The sequence below is a fragment of the Schistocerca piceifrons genome, chromosome X, assembly GCF_021461385.2.
Source record: "Schistocerca piceifrons isolate TAMUIC-IGC-003096 chromosome X, iqSchPice1.1, whole genome shotgun sequence".
NCBI classification, from domain to species: domain Eukaryota; kingdom Metazoa; phylum Arthropoda; class Insecta; order Orthoptera; family Acrididae; genus Schistocerca; species Schistocerca piceifrons.
In genome coordinates this window covers 282,828,217-282,845,753 of record NC_060149.1, presented here as the reverse complement: position 1 = coordinate 282,845,753, position 17,537 = coordinate 282,828,217, and the positions used below count along the sequence as shown (strand labels likewise).

The 17,537-nt window shown below is 39.9% G+C and overlaps 1 protein-coding gene across 2 annotated transcripts in view; it reads right to left on the bottom strand.

Annotated features, from left to right (window-relative positions):
* LOC124721774 (glutamate receptor ionotropic, kainate 2) overlaps positions 1 to 17,537 on the bottom strand; it is a 203,662-nt gene that overhangs the window by 29,316 nt on the left and 156,809 nt on the right. For both annotated transcript variants that reach the window (XM_047246884.1, XM_047246885.1), the window contains exons 13-15: positions 9,713 to 9,850; positions 7,506 to 7,704; positions 1,011 to 1,242 (exon numbers count right to left, since the gene is read on the bottom strand). In XM_047246884.1, the coding sequence (XP_047102840.1) occupies positions 1,011 to 1,242; positions 7,506 to 7,704; positions 9,713 to 9,850 (569 nt within the window). The remainder of the gene's footprint in view (positions 1 to 1,010; positions 1,243 to 7,505; positions 7,705 to 9,712; positions 9,851 to 17,537) is intronic.

Below are 17,537 nucleotides of genomic sequence, written 5' to 3'. Positions count from 1 at the left end.
GCAAAGTAATGAATTCATCAACAGATCTCTTAGTAGTCAAGTTAAAGGAGCAGTCCTATATAGGGATAATTCAGTATGCACAATAGGTTATCAGAGCAGGTTCAAATGGCTCTGAGCACTATGGGACTTAACTTCTGAGGTCATCAGTCCCCTAGAACTTAGAACTACTTAAACCTAACTAACCTAAGAACATCACACACATCCATGCCCGAGGCAGGATTCGAACCTGCGACCGTAGCGGTCGCGCGGTTCCAGACTGTAGCGCTATCAGAGCAGGAATCACAGCACTGATAGTTTGTTACTCAGTAATTACTGCCACTAAATCTATTGATAGCCCATCAGTTATTGTGGCAATTCTGATGCATTTCATCTCCTCTTGGCTATTTCTCTAGTGTTTGACAGAGGGGAGGGGTTTGTTTCCTTACAGATTAACAGTACTGAATTTCATGCAAAACTTTCCCACAACAGCTACCAAGGTAGCACAATGCTACCCATCTCCCTGCAAGCCTCCATCAACTCCCTGTTGTGGACTCTCTTCCATTTGCAAATGCAAGTTCTCCATCTCCTACATCAAAGTAACTGGAAAATGCCCTTTACAAAAACCACTCTGTGGTGACATGTGTACTGGATGAGGTTGATGAGGACATGGAGCAACAGATGTATGTACCCAATGTGCCAAACATCAACTGGCTCCTGAAAAGATATCTTCCAAATGGCCAGCAACCTGGCCTCTATGGAACAAGATGTATTTGGACTTTGCAGTGCCTTTACTCAGTACAGTGAGGCTTTCTGAGCGTCTTCAGCCCTTATTTAGTAACAAGAGGGTGGCTTTCTGTTTCAGTCCTACTGATTTGTCTATTTATAATTCTCTCTGACACTTTGCTTCAAAAGTACAGTGACACCAAAGAAAAATTTTTAGAGGTACAATTAAAAATGAAAGAAAAAATTAAAATTGTGCAAAATGGGTTAAGGTAAAGTTTTGATTATTACTCACACACTGTTGGACTTACTTGGTGGCATGGCAATTCCGTAGCCTTTTGAATCCAAAAGTCCTCCTACTTGGGTCAGCTCACAGTTCCGTTCAATAACATACTCTATTGATGTCGATTCCATTAGAAAAGCATAACTGCCCTTTCCTTTCACAACACGGTCCACTCCTTCAACATTTGAGCTTGTAAAAACGCTTGGACGAGCAGACTCCATGAATGACCACATCCTCTGGTACGTTGAAAAATTGGAATCCTAAAACAAGATGTAGATATCCTTGAACACAAGTGTAAAGTGGTAAATATGTTCAAAATGTTCCTGAAATTATGAAAGTTTTGATGTACCATCATGCACTCACTACCAAAACACTTAAATAAGAATAAATTTAACAGACAAACTATACTGAAAATTGACATACAGTGTTGCTGTGTGTAATTACGTTATGAATGGATGTGTCAAATGGCCACACTGTCAATAATGCTGCTAGATAAGTGAAGTAAGCGATTACAAAACCCTCAATATGCCAGTTATTTAAAGACAGTTACCCACAGTGAACATGAATATGCACCCAAAATGCGACAAAGATACATCTGAAAAGAGCCTGAAGGAGATTAAATCATTGAATTCAATGGCAGTTGATCAGTTATTAGAAATTCACTTCAGTGATTCCAATTGTATTTTCTTCTGATGTTGAAAACTTTGCAAATATAATGGAATGTATGGGTGTTAGAAGAGACTGGCACAATACTATACGAGTTGATGCAGTATCTGTCCTCAGCTATGTAAGAACCACTAAAAATTGTTATGCACCATTAGCCATGAGAAATGTAGTGTCTGCCAGCAACATAAATATAACATTAACTGAGCCAGAGATGAACATTAGTCAAGAAGGTGCTGATAGGAAAGTGTAGGAACGTTTTGATCTTGTCAAAAAAAAAAAAAAAAAAAAAAAAAAAAAAAAAAAAAAAAAAAACAAACAGTTTTTCATGTCGGGAATGTGAAAAATGAGTGGTGATGGGTATTTTGTGTGTCAAGTGCAATTACTGGTTGCACGAAAAGTGTGCAAAAGTGAACCTAAAATTCATCAGTGATGATGTTCCATGGACATGCTACATTTGTTTATGAGTTGGAACAGCCTATCTTGTAAGTACAGTGGACTCAAAAAACGAAATTATAAAGTTGCTGCAAAAGGACATTGAGGCATTAAATACTGAAATAGTGACACTATATATATAAAAAGATAGATTAATACTGGAAAAACAGGCCTGTGAGTGTCTGGAGGTGAGTGTCACACACTGTCAATCAGAAGTGGTTTCAGGTGTAAGAGGAACTGTTGGTGCCAGTTATTTTATATCCACGTCAACCACTTTCTGAGTGAAAGTTGTGATGATGCGAACTGCATGCAGTGGTCATTTGGAATCAAGTACTTTGCAAAAGGCCATTTCTCACAGTATCACGTATGGAATTTCATCTTCAGTGGGCCAAAAAATATAAAAACTGGACAGTAGCTGACTGGAATCATGTAGGGAGGTCTGACAAGTTTGAATCTTGGCTTATTTCAATTACTGTAAGGCTCTGAGTGCACTGACCATCCAATAAGACATTTAACCCACAGTGTGTGGGGGAGGAAGTTCATGCCAGAGGTGGTTCTGTGATTTTTGAGGTTGTTTCTTGTAGCTACACCTAGGCCCACTCACTCAATTTACCATGGGCATAATCTGATAGGTTTATTTCAATATTCTTGGTGCTGAAGTGTTGCCCTTCCTCCTCCATCTTCATGATGAGCATGCTCTGGAGTTTCCCATCTTCCAAGATGACAACAGTTATGTCCTCAATGCACCCATTCCTTGTCTGATGAACACTTAGGTAACCTATTGTAGCTTGAATCGTCCACCAGTTTACCTAATTTTAATCCCAGATGAAATGGCTGGAACTATTGGGAATGTGTGACAAAACCTAGTAACCAACATCTTCACTATTTGATAGCTCTATGGGATCCAAACATCAGAGCAACTTCATTTGAACATGGCATAACGGAAGGAACTAGTGGACACTCTTTCTCACAAAACACAGACCATTACCACAGCTAGAGGTGGTGTTATATGGTATTTGCAGGATGTCTCCTGTGGCTGAACAATTTTTTGTCTGGCATGCTTACATTCCATCATGAGTGGGGTTTCAAACTACCTGTTATAGGTAGTCTTCAGAAACGGCAGCTAGTAATGTTTCACAGAGTGTCTTGTCACATCCACCACTAACAAAACTACAATTTCCCTAACAAACAGTTGGATGATTAATGTCTCCTCTGATGATTGCAGTACGATCGGGGAACTTATGAAGTAGCAAACTGGAGTTTCTCTACAGCTTTTTGTTACATCTTGGAATGTGCATGGTGGCCGATGCAAGGATCCAGTTATAAGTTTATGCTCTCCCTGCTACCCAGTCTGCCCCAAACAGTCTCACATGCAGCTTCAGTTTCTTTCTCAGTAGATTTGGGTTTCTTGTCTATACCACATCAATTTTCTAAATATCACTGATATCAATTCCAGGCTTTAACCAGCTTTCTGTGCCAACAACTTTACCACAGTAGTAACACCGGCTCCTGCCAGATCACCGAAGTTAAGCACTGCTGGCCTGGGCTAGCACTTGGATGGGTGACTATCCTGTCTACTGAGCGCTGTTGGCAAGTGGGGTGCACTCAGCCCTTGTGAGGCAAAATGAGGAGCTACTTGACTGAGCAGCACTGGCTCTGGTCTCGTAAACTGAGACATGGCCGGGAGAGTGATGTGCTGACCATGTTCCCCTCCATATCTGCATCCAGTGATGCCTGTGGACTGATGATGGCATGGTGGTTGATTGGTACTGTTAGGCCTTCATGGCCTGTTCGGGTAGGGTTTAGTTTAGTTTTAGCCAGTTTTTTGTACATAGTATTATGTGACCTACAAAGCTTTTCAGGAGTACTTCAAATTCTGGAACTTTGATGCAATGCTTTTGCAATCTACCACAAGGATTTTAATACTCTTGCCTGTGGAGAGAGTGGGTAGGACACTCCTTTCATCATACACTAACACTTCTGGACCTCCTACAAGTGTTGTTTTCTGGGCTGGATGGAGAGTCACCTAATCTAAAAAACCTAAATAAGCACCCAACACATGGTCAGCTACCTGGGTAGTAGTCTCTGATGTATAGTTCACATTTGAGCCATTTAGGGGAATCATAGAGTTTTCAACCCTATGGCATATGTCTAGGAAGTCACAGCTTAGCTTGTCACAGGACCTTCAAAGGTCTTCTACTCAGCTATGAACATGGTGGTGATGATCAGTTCTGGGGACAGTGCTACAGACTGTGAGCTTTGTTGAAACTGTTAGCCATCCTGGTACTCTTGACCTTCTCTGCTATACAGAAGAATGATCCAAGTATGACCTCAGAGCCTAGGTGCCAGGCATTTTTTGTTCCAACATGTGCCTTAATCTGCAATTGGTTGCATATTGTTCCCTCAATGACTGTCAAAACAGTTTCTTCAGCATGTCAATGAAGTCCCAGACACACAGACTGAGTGCACAAGATGTTCCTTCCCACCCCTCGCTGCAATTTCTCATTATTCACCTGATGTTTTAAGTGCCGGTGATTAATAGCCCAATACCCTCTTCCATTTGCCTTCCCTTAACACAGGATAACTAAGTTTTCTAACAAGTGAATTGAGTCTCACTGGCCTAGTTTTGGTCTCAGTGGAAGACAGAGCCTTGAACTTGTTGACATGGAGGAAGGGTTAACACCTTGATTTCTCCCTGGTCCCTGTCTCTCCTGTACGGGGCCCTGGACCTGCCATCGGCATGGCACTCACAATCAAGTGGATGGCTAGTGATAGATTCTTTACTTTCTGTAGAGGAGATAAAATCAATGAGAGAAGATAGTACTTGAGATACCTCTGGTGTCCCCGATACGTGACTCTTGGTAGCCCTCCCAACACACCTATTTGCAGCAGCTTCCAATTTGTTGATGGTAGTCAGGGGGATTTCCAGCTGCTTATGAACATCAGCTAACTCTTTCTGCACCTGAGAACTGCATACACAATGGTGCTGCACTGTGGCTGGTGCAATATTTTACAGAACAGTAAACAAAGCTTGCAGATCCTCTTTTCATTTACGGCTCTGGTGTGCTATATGTTTTATCAATTGTCTTTAAAAACTGGAGTGATTAATAGCTGAAAAGAGATATCTATTGTGACAACTGGAAAACCTCAATAAAATTAGTAATTAGTAATTAGGTTATGTTCACTAACAAACTTGAAAATAAAATTAATATGGGATGATGTACACTTCTGTCAAAAGAAAAAAAAAACTAAATAGAACATGATATGTTAGTAATAATATATGCTACAGTAACTTTAAATCAGCACCACTCATTTACTACCAAATACCTTACACCCGACACACATTATTTCAAAAAATTCTCAAAAATACATATATAACATTTGGGAACAACTGTTTTTGAATGAGGGTACTCTCATCTCAAGATTTTAAAAAGCACAAATTAAGTTTACTATTAACGATAAAACAAATTTTTCATGGCACCCACAGCTGTTCAAAAACACACAATATGTCAAAATATACACAAAGTATGGCACAACAGATAAAATATTACATGAAAATGGCATGAACAGCAGAACAGTAGACTATAAAATTTTGAACTGGACTTTTCTGCCACATATGATCATACACAAAAGGAAAGCCAAAAGTTGGCTTATCTATTTAAATAAATGGGTGAAATGTACAGATCTGTTTTACTTAGCTAAGTTTGTGGCACCCTCTAAACTAGTGTGTCAAACTCAGTGTACACAGTCAAAATTGTGAAAATTGTGGAGCACTGAGAAAGCACGTCTTCTGGTTATGGCACTTAACAACGCAGTGTTACTGTTTTTATTGTTTGGTGGTGAAGCAAATGATGGTGATGGTGATGATGATAATGATGCTGATGCTGGGTTCCTATTTCAGCCAGATGCAGATAATGATTGTGTCGGCCAGCTAAGAACTCAACGTGTGTAAGCTACACCCACACTTCAATAAGGCACCTTACTCAACCTGTTCCAGAGCAGCTCATTTATGAGCTATGTACACACTTGCTCCATAGAACAAATAAAAACAGGAATTGTACAGTATGGTACATATATAATATATGCTCAAATATATTCCGATACTGCAGTGCATGCATGTCCAAACGAACAGGCACTGTGGCAACTACAGCTGTTCTGAAACAGATGAAATGTATTCACAATTGTGAATATGGGAAACCTTCAGCTGCATTATGGAATAGGAAAACTTCAGCTGTATTATGGAATGGTCCAACACAAATTTTCAATTTGGTCATTCCACTATGCAGCTGAAGGTCAGCCGTATTTGCAACTGTGAATACAATTCATGCATCACTTCTATTCTGTGCATTCATATCAGGTTTACATCCACAGAGGATTGCTAGTTGTAAAGAAGAATGATGGAGTCTAATTTTGAATTTTTTGCACGTGAAGTAAAACTGAAGTATGCTCTGTTAGCTGCTGATTATTTTGCCTTAATGTTGATGTAAAAGCTATGGTATTCACAAGAGATGTTTTACAAGTATTTAAAGATGTCCATTCCTTAGAATATCAAATTAATGGCTATTAAAGGTGCCATTCAATTTTACTAACTACTGGTGACCATAAACTCTTTTTCTTTCTCATTGATTTGCTATACTGTTTTTGTCCCATTTGCTGTAAATGCAAACTGCATCAATGAAGGAAAATGAAAGGATGATTTAGGTGTAACAAATTGTCAAAAATGTCATCACTAGCTAAGGAAGTCAAGCCGAAGAAGAGGGAAGAGAAGTAGCTGCAGTATTTTCAAAGGAAGTATTTTGGCATTCGGAATTAATCAATTTAGAAAAACCACAAGAAATTTGAACCCCACTGCTCTATAATGAAAGTCCAGTGCTGTAAACACTTGTCCATATCAGTAAGGTATGTCAATAAAGCTTTGAGTGTTTTCGCTGACCCATTATCTGCATGGACAGCACCTACTTTTATTAATCTTGGTTGACGATTTTAGAATTCTCTGTTGGGCTTTCCTGGTATTAGATTGAAGGATATTGGGGATTAGGCATTTCTTTGTGTGATGCCAGTTTTGATCATGGAATACTCAAAATCTCCTTCAAAGATTTTTCCTTTGCAAAATATTTGTGTCAAAGACATGTCAGCTATCCAAACCAGCAACTGAACTTCTTGAAATATTATTGTCATTATGCAGAATTGGTATTTTACTTATTCACAGATTGAATAGATAGCCACATTATACAAAATCCACATTTTAAATCTTTCTTTACTTTGATTATACACTTTTCTATCTTAATTCAACTGCACCATTTAACTTTTTACCAGCCTTATGATCAAAGAGGAAAAAATTGTAGTGAGCTTAAAATGGTAAGTATTTATGTAACCTAAAGATTAATAATTCAATATTTTTTTGCTATGAACTGAAATAACTCACCCTAAAAAATGCTGCTGTTGATCCACCTCTGAGAGCACCATATTTTATTTTTGTTTGTTTTGCTAAGTCTTCCGCACTCTCAATTGGAGAATCCATTCGCTCAACAGTAAGGAAAGCTGCTAAGTTGGCTGTGTAGGATGATATCATAATTAAGGTAAAAAACCACCACATTCCAGCAACCATCCGTGTTGAAACTGCCCTAAAAATATACAATACAGTCACTGGTACAACAGCGTAATGAATGAACCTAAAAGTTAGATACACACTCAGGAGCAACTGAATTAGAGTTACTTTCATTGCTAGAGGGCTCCTCCCACCATGGCACACTGTGACTGGACTGGAATGTCATTGTAACTTGTCCTGCCAATTGGTGTTTCATCTGAGCACAAGATGAGAAAGATACATGCTATTGGTGCATTTACCACAGATTTTAAATGCTCAGTGCATAGGACACTATTTCTAAAGCTATGCAGCACTAAGCTTTTCATGTGGCCTCATATTGAGGGTTACCGATTCAGAGAAAAATTAGTGCCACTAGTGTCTGCTGTCATGGGCTACAATGTCCTGATGATAGGAATTTCCAGCACATATCATTGATTTTATCAGAAGATAGATGGGTGAGAGTGTGGAAAGTTACTCACCCAGTCTATGAGTAGTTACATCTTTGGTTTCTGCATGGTACTCCATAGACACAGGGTACTGTGCAACATATTTACAGCTGCTCACCATACATCACAGGACACAAAGATAAGCATGAGCACTGGAAGACTGCCAATCATAGAGAAAGGTCATGTTACATGTTGGTACAAACTAATGACAGAGTATAAGCATATTAAAACTCACTTTGGCAGAATGGTAACATTCAGGTTTTTGATTAAGTTGTTCTCATGTGTTGGTCATTTACATGGGACCAAATATATCCAAGATTGTCCTTGACCAATGAATGATACGAAAATCAACAGTGCAATCATGTGCACCATTTGTTTGTCTATAGCTCTTTCCTGTCCCTCTCCCCCTTCTACCCTCCACCAAATGTGGCTTGTGCTTACAGTAACACAACTCAGCACTGTATTATTCCTAACTTGTTTCAGAGTAGGTTGAAGAACTCCCCTTCAGACATGAAGGTGTTAACAAGTCTCACTAAGGAGAAATGAGGTGCTACATGTTACTAGATAGGTGTCTCTAATTCAATTGCTCATCAGTAAGTCAAAGTTGCAAAGAGTCTTTCAAAGAAAATAAAATCAACAGAAGGAATCAGTTAAAATAAGATGTTTTAAAAGGTTGTACTACATTTAAATATTGTATTATCATCATTATGCATTACTAAACTTCTGGTATGGTTTTAGGCAACACGAAACTGTGGTGCAGAAATCACCTATGAGACTATTTGTCTGCCAACACTGTCTTCCTTTTGTTACAAACAGAAAGGAACAAAGGAGTATTAATTTAAAATGATAAGCAGACTTTCAAGAAAGCTTAAAATAGATTATGAAGTGTGGAAATATACTCCAGATGTTCATAATTTTAATCTATTTATTATTATTATTATAACTTATCTCTGTAATCATGAAATATTTATTTTCATAAAATTATAACATGAAATGGAAGATTCACATGCGATAATAGCTTGTGTGGGCAATATATGCTAACTGATCAATTTTTTCTATAACTTTTATGATATTTCTCAAGAATAGAAATGATAAGTTATATCAATACTGTATATATTATATCAGTGTTTTATAGTAAATAGGAAAATTACCTAGTACAATTATAGCTTTTACATTGTGAGTAAAAATGTGTGAAACATGCTACAATGTTCTACAGAAATAAAAATTAAAAGGGGTAGAACTGTAAGAATGCGAAAAATACTGGTTGGTTATTTTATAAAGGTACTTGTAAACATTATTATTATTAAATGTGAAGTTGTTGCCATGGATACAGCTTACGATCAGTTACATTCTACTGATCAAATTATTTTACATTGTCACATGAATAATATGATCCTGAAATGGTTCTAGACACTTTTCCTTGACAATATAACCATAATTCTTTTAATAAAACGAGTTGTTAAAAGTATCATGGAATTAATAAAGCATGGGTAATATATGCAGTTTCATGAACTCAATTCTGTGGGAGTGTCTCTATTTAAAATCTTTGCTTATCAAGTCTGTTGTGAAGCCACATCAAAGGATGTAGCATAACCTTACTTGGGAGCTATATCAGAACCTTGCTGCATCAGGCTACCAATCGTGAACCATAGTGAATTCAACAGACTGAACTGGTTCTCCAATACATCAGGCTCATCATTGCAAGGGTGAGGATTGTCCCACTCATAAGGACTGAATCTGCAAGGAAAAATAATAAAATATCATGCAAAAATGCAGAGTAAGCACGACCTTCGGAGCAACAGCATACAAAGTTCCACTTCGCCCCACTGAGTGAGTTCATTAATTAACAATTAAATTGTGATTCAGGATAATATTCCCTTTCACGTATAACCATGGTATTTTTGAATGCACAGAAATCTCTTTGTGTGACAAAGGTTCCTATTAGTCTAAGTAAATGTAATGTAATAAATGGCACCAATGTTGTAGAGATTTGTGAAGTTGTGGAACTTTTTGTGTTGCTTACGAAGGACGTGCATTCTAGAGCTTACTTGGGCAAGAAGTCACAACCCTGTTGCATTAATGAGCCAATGGCGAACCACATGCAGTTGAGTAGAGTGAACTGATTCTCCAGGTGATCTGGATCAGGGTTGCAAGGATGGGGATTCTGCCATTCATATGGAGTGAACCTGAAAAATTACTTTGTGCTATACACAGCACTATAGTTACCTTCTACAGTAATACTTTATTTATTAGATTCAGCTCAACACTCTTCAAGGGAACAATTAAACAATAAACAACAAAGTAATAAAATATTAACTGCAAAAGATCTCTATGTGCTATTGTGAGGTACAAATAAACTTCACCTGAATTACATTATTTATAAAGAAAACATTACTTCGCTATTTTCGTATTTTGTCACAATTATGTTGGATATATGGTGAAGGTGCCTTCTTATTTAAGATTACTCATCTAGCTTTCCCTTCAAAATATGAAAAATTTACTAGTCTCCTTTCTCTGCTTTCAAAATGAAGGTATATATCCCTTGACAATAATCATTAATAATACTGTATGTGTACTCTAATGAGATTAATAAGAAAATACCATGAGCATAAAAATGCATAGCTTCAATCTACTGAATATCTTTGTTAATATGCCCATGAGGTAGTAAGAAATAAAGCCACAAAAGCTATGAAATGTGGTTGAACAGTGCTCATATAAAAAGTAATCTTTAAAAATTTTAACTTTACCTATTGTCGATGGCAGGCAGATATACTTTTCAATTGTGATTTTCAAATGTGGCAATATACATAACTCACAGAGTGGAAAGCCATTCTTTGTGTGCTGCAGAAAACACATATAAAGGAAAAAAACAGATGTAGTTCATACGTTAGTCCTGTCACTAAACCACTACAATAGTGCATACATTTTGAATTCCTACATTTCAGTAGTATTTTCAGAGGCCAATGACACACTGCATTTCACTTAGATGCGATATGTACTGAATGTACTGAACTTGACTTTTTCTGCAACTCAAAATGGTAGAGTTACTGTGGATTTTGAATGAAGTGCTGGAGTGTCTCTATACAGTACTTTCTGCTCAGTTTTTAACAAAAGTACATCACAAATTATCTGATGCTGAAGGCATAAAATGACTTTTTTATATTAGTCCATTTGCTCAAGCACTAGAATGATACTGCTGTGTTCCTTCTAATAAGAAATTATGTAGAAATTGACCTAATGGATGATAGATAATGAATGTGACTGGAAGATTAAATCAGAAGAATTCATGGTGAGCCCTGGAAGAGGCCTTCATTCAACAGCAGATAATGATGACAATGGTGATGAAGATGATTAGCACAACACTGTTCTTTCATTAACAGCAACTTCACACCTCACTGCTCACATGTCATCTGCTGAATTTATTTCATTCCTAGATGATGTTTCTGGTGTGAAAGGATCAGCCGCCAGAGAAACCTGATGCCCAGGGTACGCCCAATTGCAAGTCTTATCTTGGTCGGAAATCATTGCAATCTTCGTGGAGGCTCCTTTCATGTACATCATCTTGGTCCTTTTCAGGACCACAGTTGACCATCATATCGATGAATATAGAAGGTATATCATCACCAAAAGAAGAAATGTTACAAGAGCTGTGCAGACAAACCAAGTGCGATGTACTCTGCATACAGGAGACCCACAGAAGCTGTGAAATGCACAGACCAAAAATAAACGGAATGCGACTGACTACGGAAAGACCACACCCAAAATACGGAAGTGCTATATTTGTCCAACCAGATATACAGATAATATCATCAGCCTTTACTGAAGCAAATGATATTGAAATCTTAAATTTGGAAATCAAAGGCTGTTCAGTCACATCTGTATACAAACCACCAGACGTTGATCTCAAAATCGATCTACCTGATAACTTTTGTAGTCAACACACACAAATAGTGACTGGTGACTTCAACTGTCACAGCACCACGTGGGGCTATGAGCATGATGATGAGAATGGTACAGCATTACAAGAATGGACGGAAGGCAATCATCTGAGCCTTATACATGACCCTAAGCAACCTGCACCTTTCAACATTGGCAGATGGAAACGCGGTTACAACCCTGAACTGATATTTTGCAGCGAGAACATCTCACAACAGTGCATAAAAACTGTCTGCAACCCTATTCCAAATACACAGCACAGACCGATCATGTGCGAAATTTACGCAGCAGTTAGACCACAGACAGTTCCGTTCAGAAGGAGATTTAACTTCAGGAAAGCCAACTGGCCGAAGTTTACAGAAATGCTGTACGCTGCAGTTCTCAATATTGAACCTTCACCTGACTCGTATGATACTTTCGTGAGGGCTGTAAAGAGGTGCTCCAGAATTGCAATTCCTCGGGGTTGTCGAACATCATACATTCCTGGTCTAACTTCAGAACTCAGTGCTCAATTTACAGAGTATAAGGTACTATTCGAAGAAGATCCATTCGGCGAGACAACACTATTGGCTGGGAATAAACTTAGTGCATCTCTGAAAGAATCCAAAAGGAATTCTTGGGTTAAAACTATGGAAGAACTTGATCTCATCAGAAACAGTCACAAAGTGTGGAGATTACTGAGACGCCTCAATAATGACCCAACCAGATCCACAGCACACTGCAACATTACTGCAGATCAGATAGCACACCAACTGCTCATGAATGGGAAAGGAAGCCATAGAATCAAAGTTCCAAAAGTACAGCAAGAGGCCCAAGAACAAACGAAGGATCTGACTCTCCCATTCGAGATATCTGAATTAAACAAGGCTATTAAGGAGAGCAAAACTGGCAAAGCATCCGGTCTAGATAACATCCGTATGGAGCAAATCAAGAAGTTCGGCCCATAAACAAGAAAGTGGATCCTGCAGCTTTTCAACAACTGCATGAACCAGTGCCAAATACCAAAGATCTGGTGAAAGAGCAGGGTGATAGCTCTTCTGAAACCTGGAAAGGAAGCAAATCATCCCAAGAATTTCAGACCAGTTAGCCTTTTGAGTCACCTTTATAAACTGTTCAAACGTATGATTCTGAATAGAATCCTACCAGTAATAGGCCCTCTTCTCATACCCGAACAAGCAGGATTTCGACCAAACAGAAGCTGCACAGGGCAGCTTTTGAATCTCACTCAGTTTATAGAGGATGGTTTTGAAACTCGTCAAGTAACGGCGTGGTCTTCGTGGATCTCACAGCAGCATATGATACGGTCCATCATCAGTTACTCCATGCAAAACTATACAATATGATCAAGAACGCCCACCTCATTAGACTGTTCAGCACCCTCCTCCAAAACCGCAGGTTTTTTGTTGAATTTCAAGGACAATGCAGTCGCTGGAGAGCGCAGAAAAATGGTCTACCTCAAGGAAGCGTCTTGGCTCCACTTCTCTTCAACATCTATACCAATGACCAGCCATTGACCCCAGGCACAAGGAGGTTCTTATATGCAGATGACCTAGCCCTTGCTACGCAGAGCTCATGCTTTGAAAGAGTGGAAAGAAGCCTGACAACATCACTTAGAACACTGTCAAGCTACTACAATAGGAACCAACTCAGACCAAACCCTTCGAAGACACAAGTGTGTGCCTTTCATTTAAGGAACAGGGAAGCTAATCGTGAGCTACATATTGCATGGTCAGGCATCCAACTCCAGCATCATCACGCACCTAAATACTTGGGAGTCACTCTCGACAGAACTCTGACATTCAAAACTCACTGCAAGAACACCAAAATGAAAATCTCCGCTCAAAGCAACCTAATTCGCAAACTAGCAGGGGAACAGTGGGGATCACATCCACAAACAATTCACTGTTCTGCAATGGCACTGTGCTTTTCTACTGCTGAATATGCTTCTCCAGTCTGGTACAGGTCATCTCATGCCAGACAAGTAGACATTGCTCTCAACGAAACCTGCAGGTTGATCACAGGTTGCTTAAGACCTACCCCAACTGAAAAGCTCTACTGCCTGGCTGGAAAAGCGCCACCATGGATACGCAGAACAGTGGCTGCCAACAAGGAGAGACTGAAAGTGGAACTGGACAGTGCCCATCCACTGCACGGACATAATCCACTACAGCAACGGCTGAGATCACGAAAGAGCTTCCTGAGAACATCCGAGAAGCTCATCATTTCACCAGAGAAGGCAAGGCTGGAGTTATGGAAGAAGTTGATGCCTCACCTGCAGACACCAGAAGTGGAAGAACTACCACCTGGACACAACAAGAGCTGGCTGGTGTGGAAATCTTTAAACAGATTACGATCAAGATTTGGACGATCCAGAGACAACCTGAAGAGATGGGGCTTCATAACAGAAGATACGTCCTGATTGTGGACAAGAACAAACCACAAGCCACATGCTCCAGTGCCTTTTGTGCCCTACATCCTGCATGAAGACTGATCTCCTGCAAGCCACTCCAACCACCTTGGAGGTTGCAAAGTACTGGGAACATGTAATATAAATACAATTTGTGTATATACACTCCTGGAAATTGAAATAAGAACACCGTGAATTCATTGTCCCAGGAAGGGGAAACTTTATTGACACATTCCTTGGGTCAGATACATCACATGATCACACTGACAGAACCACAGGCACATAGACACAGGCAACAGAGCATGCACAATGTCGGCACTAGTACAGTGTATATCCACCTTTCGCAGCAATGCAGGCTGCTATTCTCCCATGGAGACGATCGTAGAGATGCTGGATGTAGTCCTGTGGAACGGCTTGCCATGCCATTTCCACCTGGCGCCTCAGTTGGACCAGCGTTCGTGCTGGACGTGCAGACCGTGTGAGACGACGCTTCATCCAGTCCCAAACATGCTCAATGGGGGACATATCCGGAGATCTTGCTGGCCAGGGTAGTTGACTTACACCTTCTAGAGCACGTTGGGTGGCACGAGATACATGCGGACGTGCATTGTCCTGTTGGAACAGCAAGTTCCCTTGCCGGTCTAGGAATGGTAGAACGATGGGTTCGATGATGGTTTGGATGTACCGTGCACTATTCAGTGTCCCCTCGACGATCACCAGTGGTGTACGGCCAGTGTAGGAGATCGCTCCCCACACCATGATGCCGGGTGTTGGCCCTGTGTGCCTCGGTCGTATGCAGTCCGGATTGTGGCGCTCACCTGCACGGCGCCAAACACGCATACGACCATCACTGGCACCAAGGCAGAAGCGACTCTCATCGCTGAACACGACACGTCTCCATTCGTCCCTCCATTCACGCCTGTCGCGACACCACTGGAGGCGGGCTGCACAATGTTGGGGCGTGAGCGGAAGACGGCCTAACGGTGTGCGGGACCGTAGCCCAGCTTCATGGAGACGGTTGCGAATGGTCCTCGCCGATACCCCAGGAGCAACAGTGTCCCTAATTTGCTGGGAAGTGGCGGTGCGGTCCCCTACGGCACTGCGTAGGATCCTACGGTCTTGGCGTGCATCTGTGCGTCGCTGCGGTCCGGTCCCAGGTCGACGGGCACGTGCACCTTCCGCCGACCACTGGCGACAACATCGATGTACTGTGGAGACCTCACGCTCCACGTGTTGAGCAATTCGGCGGTACGTCCACCCGGCCTCCCGCATGCCCACTATACGCCCTCGCTCAAAGTCCGTCAACTGCACATACGGTTCACGTCCACGCTGTCGCGGCATGCTATCAGTGTTAAAGACTGTGATGGAGCTCCGTATGCCACGGCAAACTGGCTGACACTGACGGCGGCGGTGCACAAATGCTGCGCAGCTAGCGCCATTCGACGGCCAACACCGCGGTTCCTGGTGTGTCCGCTGTGCCGTGCGTGTGATCATTGCTTGTACAGCCCTCTCGCAGTGTCCGGAGCAAGTATGGTGGGTCTGACACACCGGTGTCAATGTGTTCTTTTTTCCATTTCCAGGAGTGTATATGTACATATTTATTGATGTGTATGGCTACTGTAAATTTGTATGTTTCTGATTCGAGAATAAATAAATTTCATTCCTTTTAAATATCTGTGTTTCTTCATATTCATTTGGTTGTGTAATACAGACACATACCCATATAATAATAAAAAAAAACATTGTTTAAACATGATGTACACTCAGAAAGATGAAAAGATTATAATTAACATTGAAAGAAAATAGAAATATTTGCTACACCTAGCAGTAATAAAAAAGATTTAGATCTGCAGAAATTTAGTTTCAAAAAACAACTATTACCTTATCAGAAGCTAAGGGGGGAAAAAAAAGAGAACATGTAGGAAGCAACAGGTGTTACACATTGAAGATATGTTATTCATAATCCCTAGTGAGGCATTTGTCCTCTCTTACTTACTTGCTTGCTTGCTTACTTTCTGTCACTGCCACCACACCCAGCTTTATTTCCCTTTACTCGTCTTGTATGAGATCACAGTCAAAAATATTTCCCTTTACTCATTTTTTAAAATATCACAGTCAGAAATATTTCCCTTTACTCATTTTGTAAAAGATCACAGTCAAAAATATTTCCCTTTACTCATTTTGTAAAATATCACAGTCAGTAATATTTCCCTTTACTCATTTTGTAAAAGATGTTCCACATACCTAATTGGGGGAGGGGGAGAATCCTGAAAAGCAGATTGACTGAGTGGAGGTATAAATTAATGAAAAGAAAAGTCTATTATTAGCAGGTTTCTTCATCCATGGAACACATTTACCAAGATATCAGATAGACCGTCACATTACAGGTTAAGGATGAAAACATAACAGATATTTACATACTTACAGATGTAGTATAACATTTGCTCTGATAATATATGCTAATTATAAACTAGAGTTAACAATATATCACATATGTCACATGTTTATGGAATAGTCATATTTTGTTTATAGTTAAAAGACTTTTAATAAGTGCTTTAATTAGTAAGAGAGTATCTACTTGAAAAAAAATCTGTAGTTTTCAGCATATTTTTCACCTATTTCAACTACATATGTATACTGACAACTATTGAGTGGTAATGGTTATTGTCTACTGTATGGATGGAGCACGTTTTAAAATGGACACTCTTTCTTGCAGTGTTGCTGGAGATTTCCACTCACAGTCCAAATATCTGGATAGAAAAAGTGACTGACAAAATTCACTTCAAATAATGTTTTGCATTTCCAAAGATGCCTACACACCTGCTTCATACCTGTGCAGAATTGGTTAAAATATTTTGTTAAGAACAAAATACTCACTTTCCATCCTATACAGAATTCTGGGTGCATTTGGAAATTATTTCTCTTTTGCGCTGTTATCTTGAATACCACCAACCAGATGAAAATAGTATTTCACATCGGAAACAGTGGACCTAGGGATGTTTAGGAGTGTGGAAATCTCACGTACAGACCACGTTCGAAGTCTGTGAGTTCCAAGGAGCACCCCATTCTGCTCTCTCACAA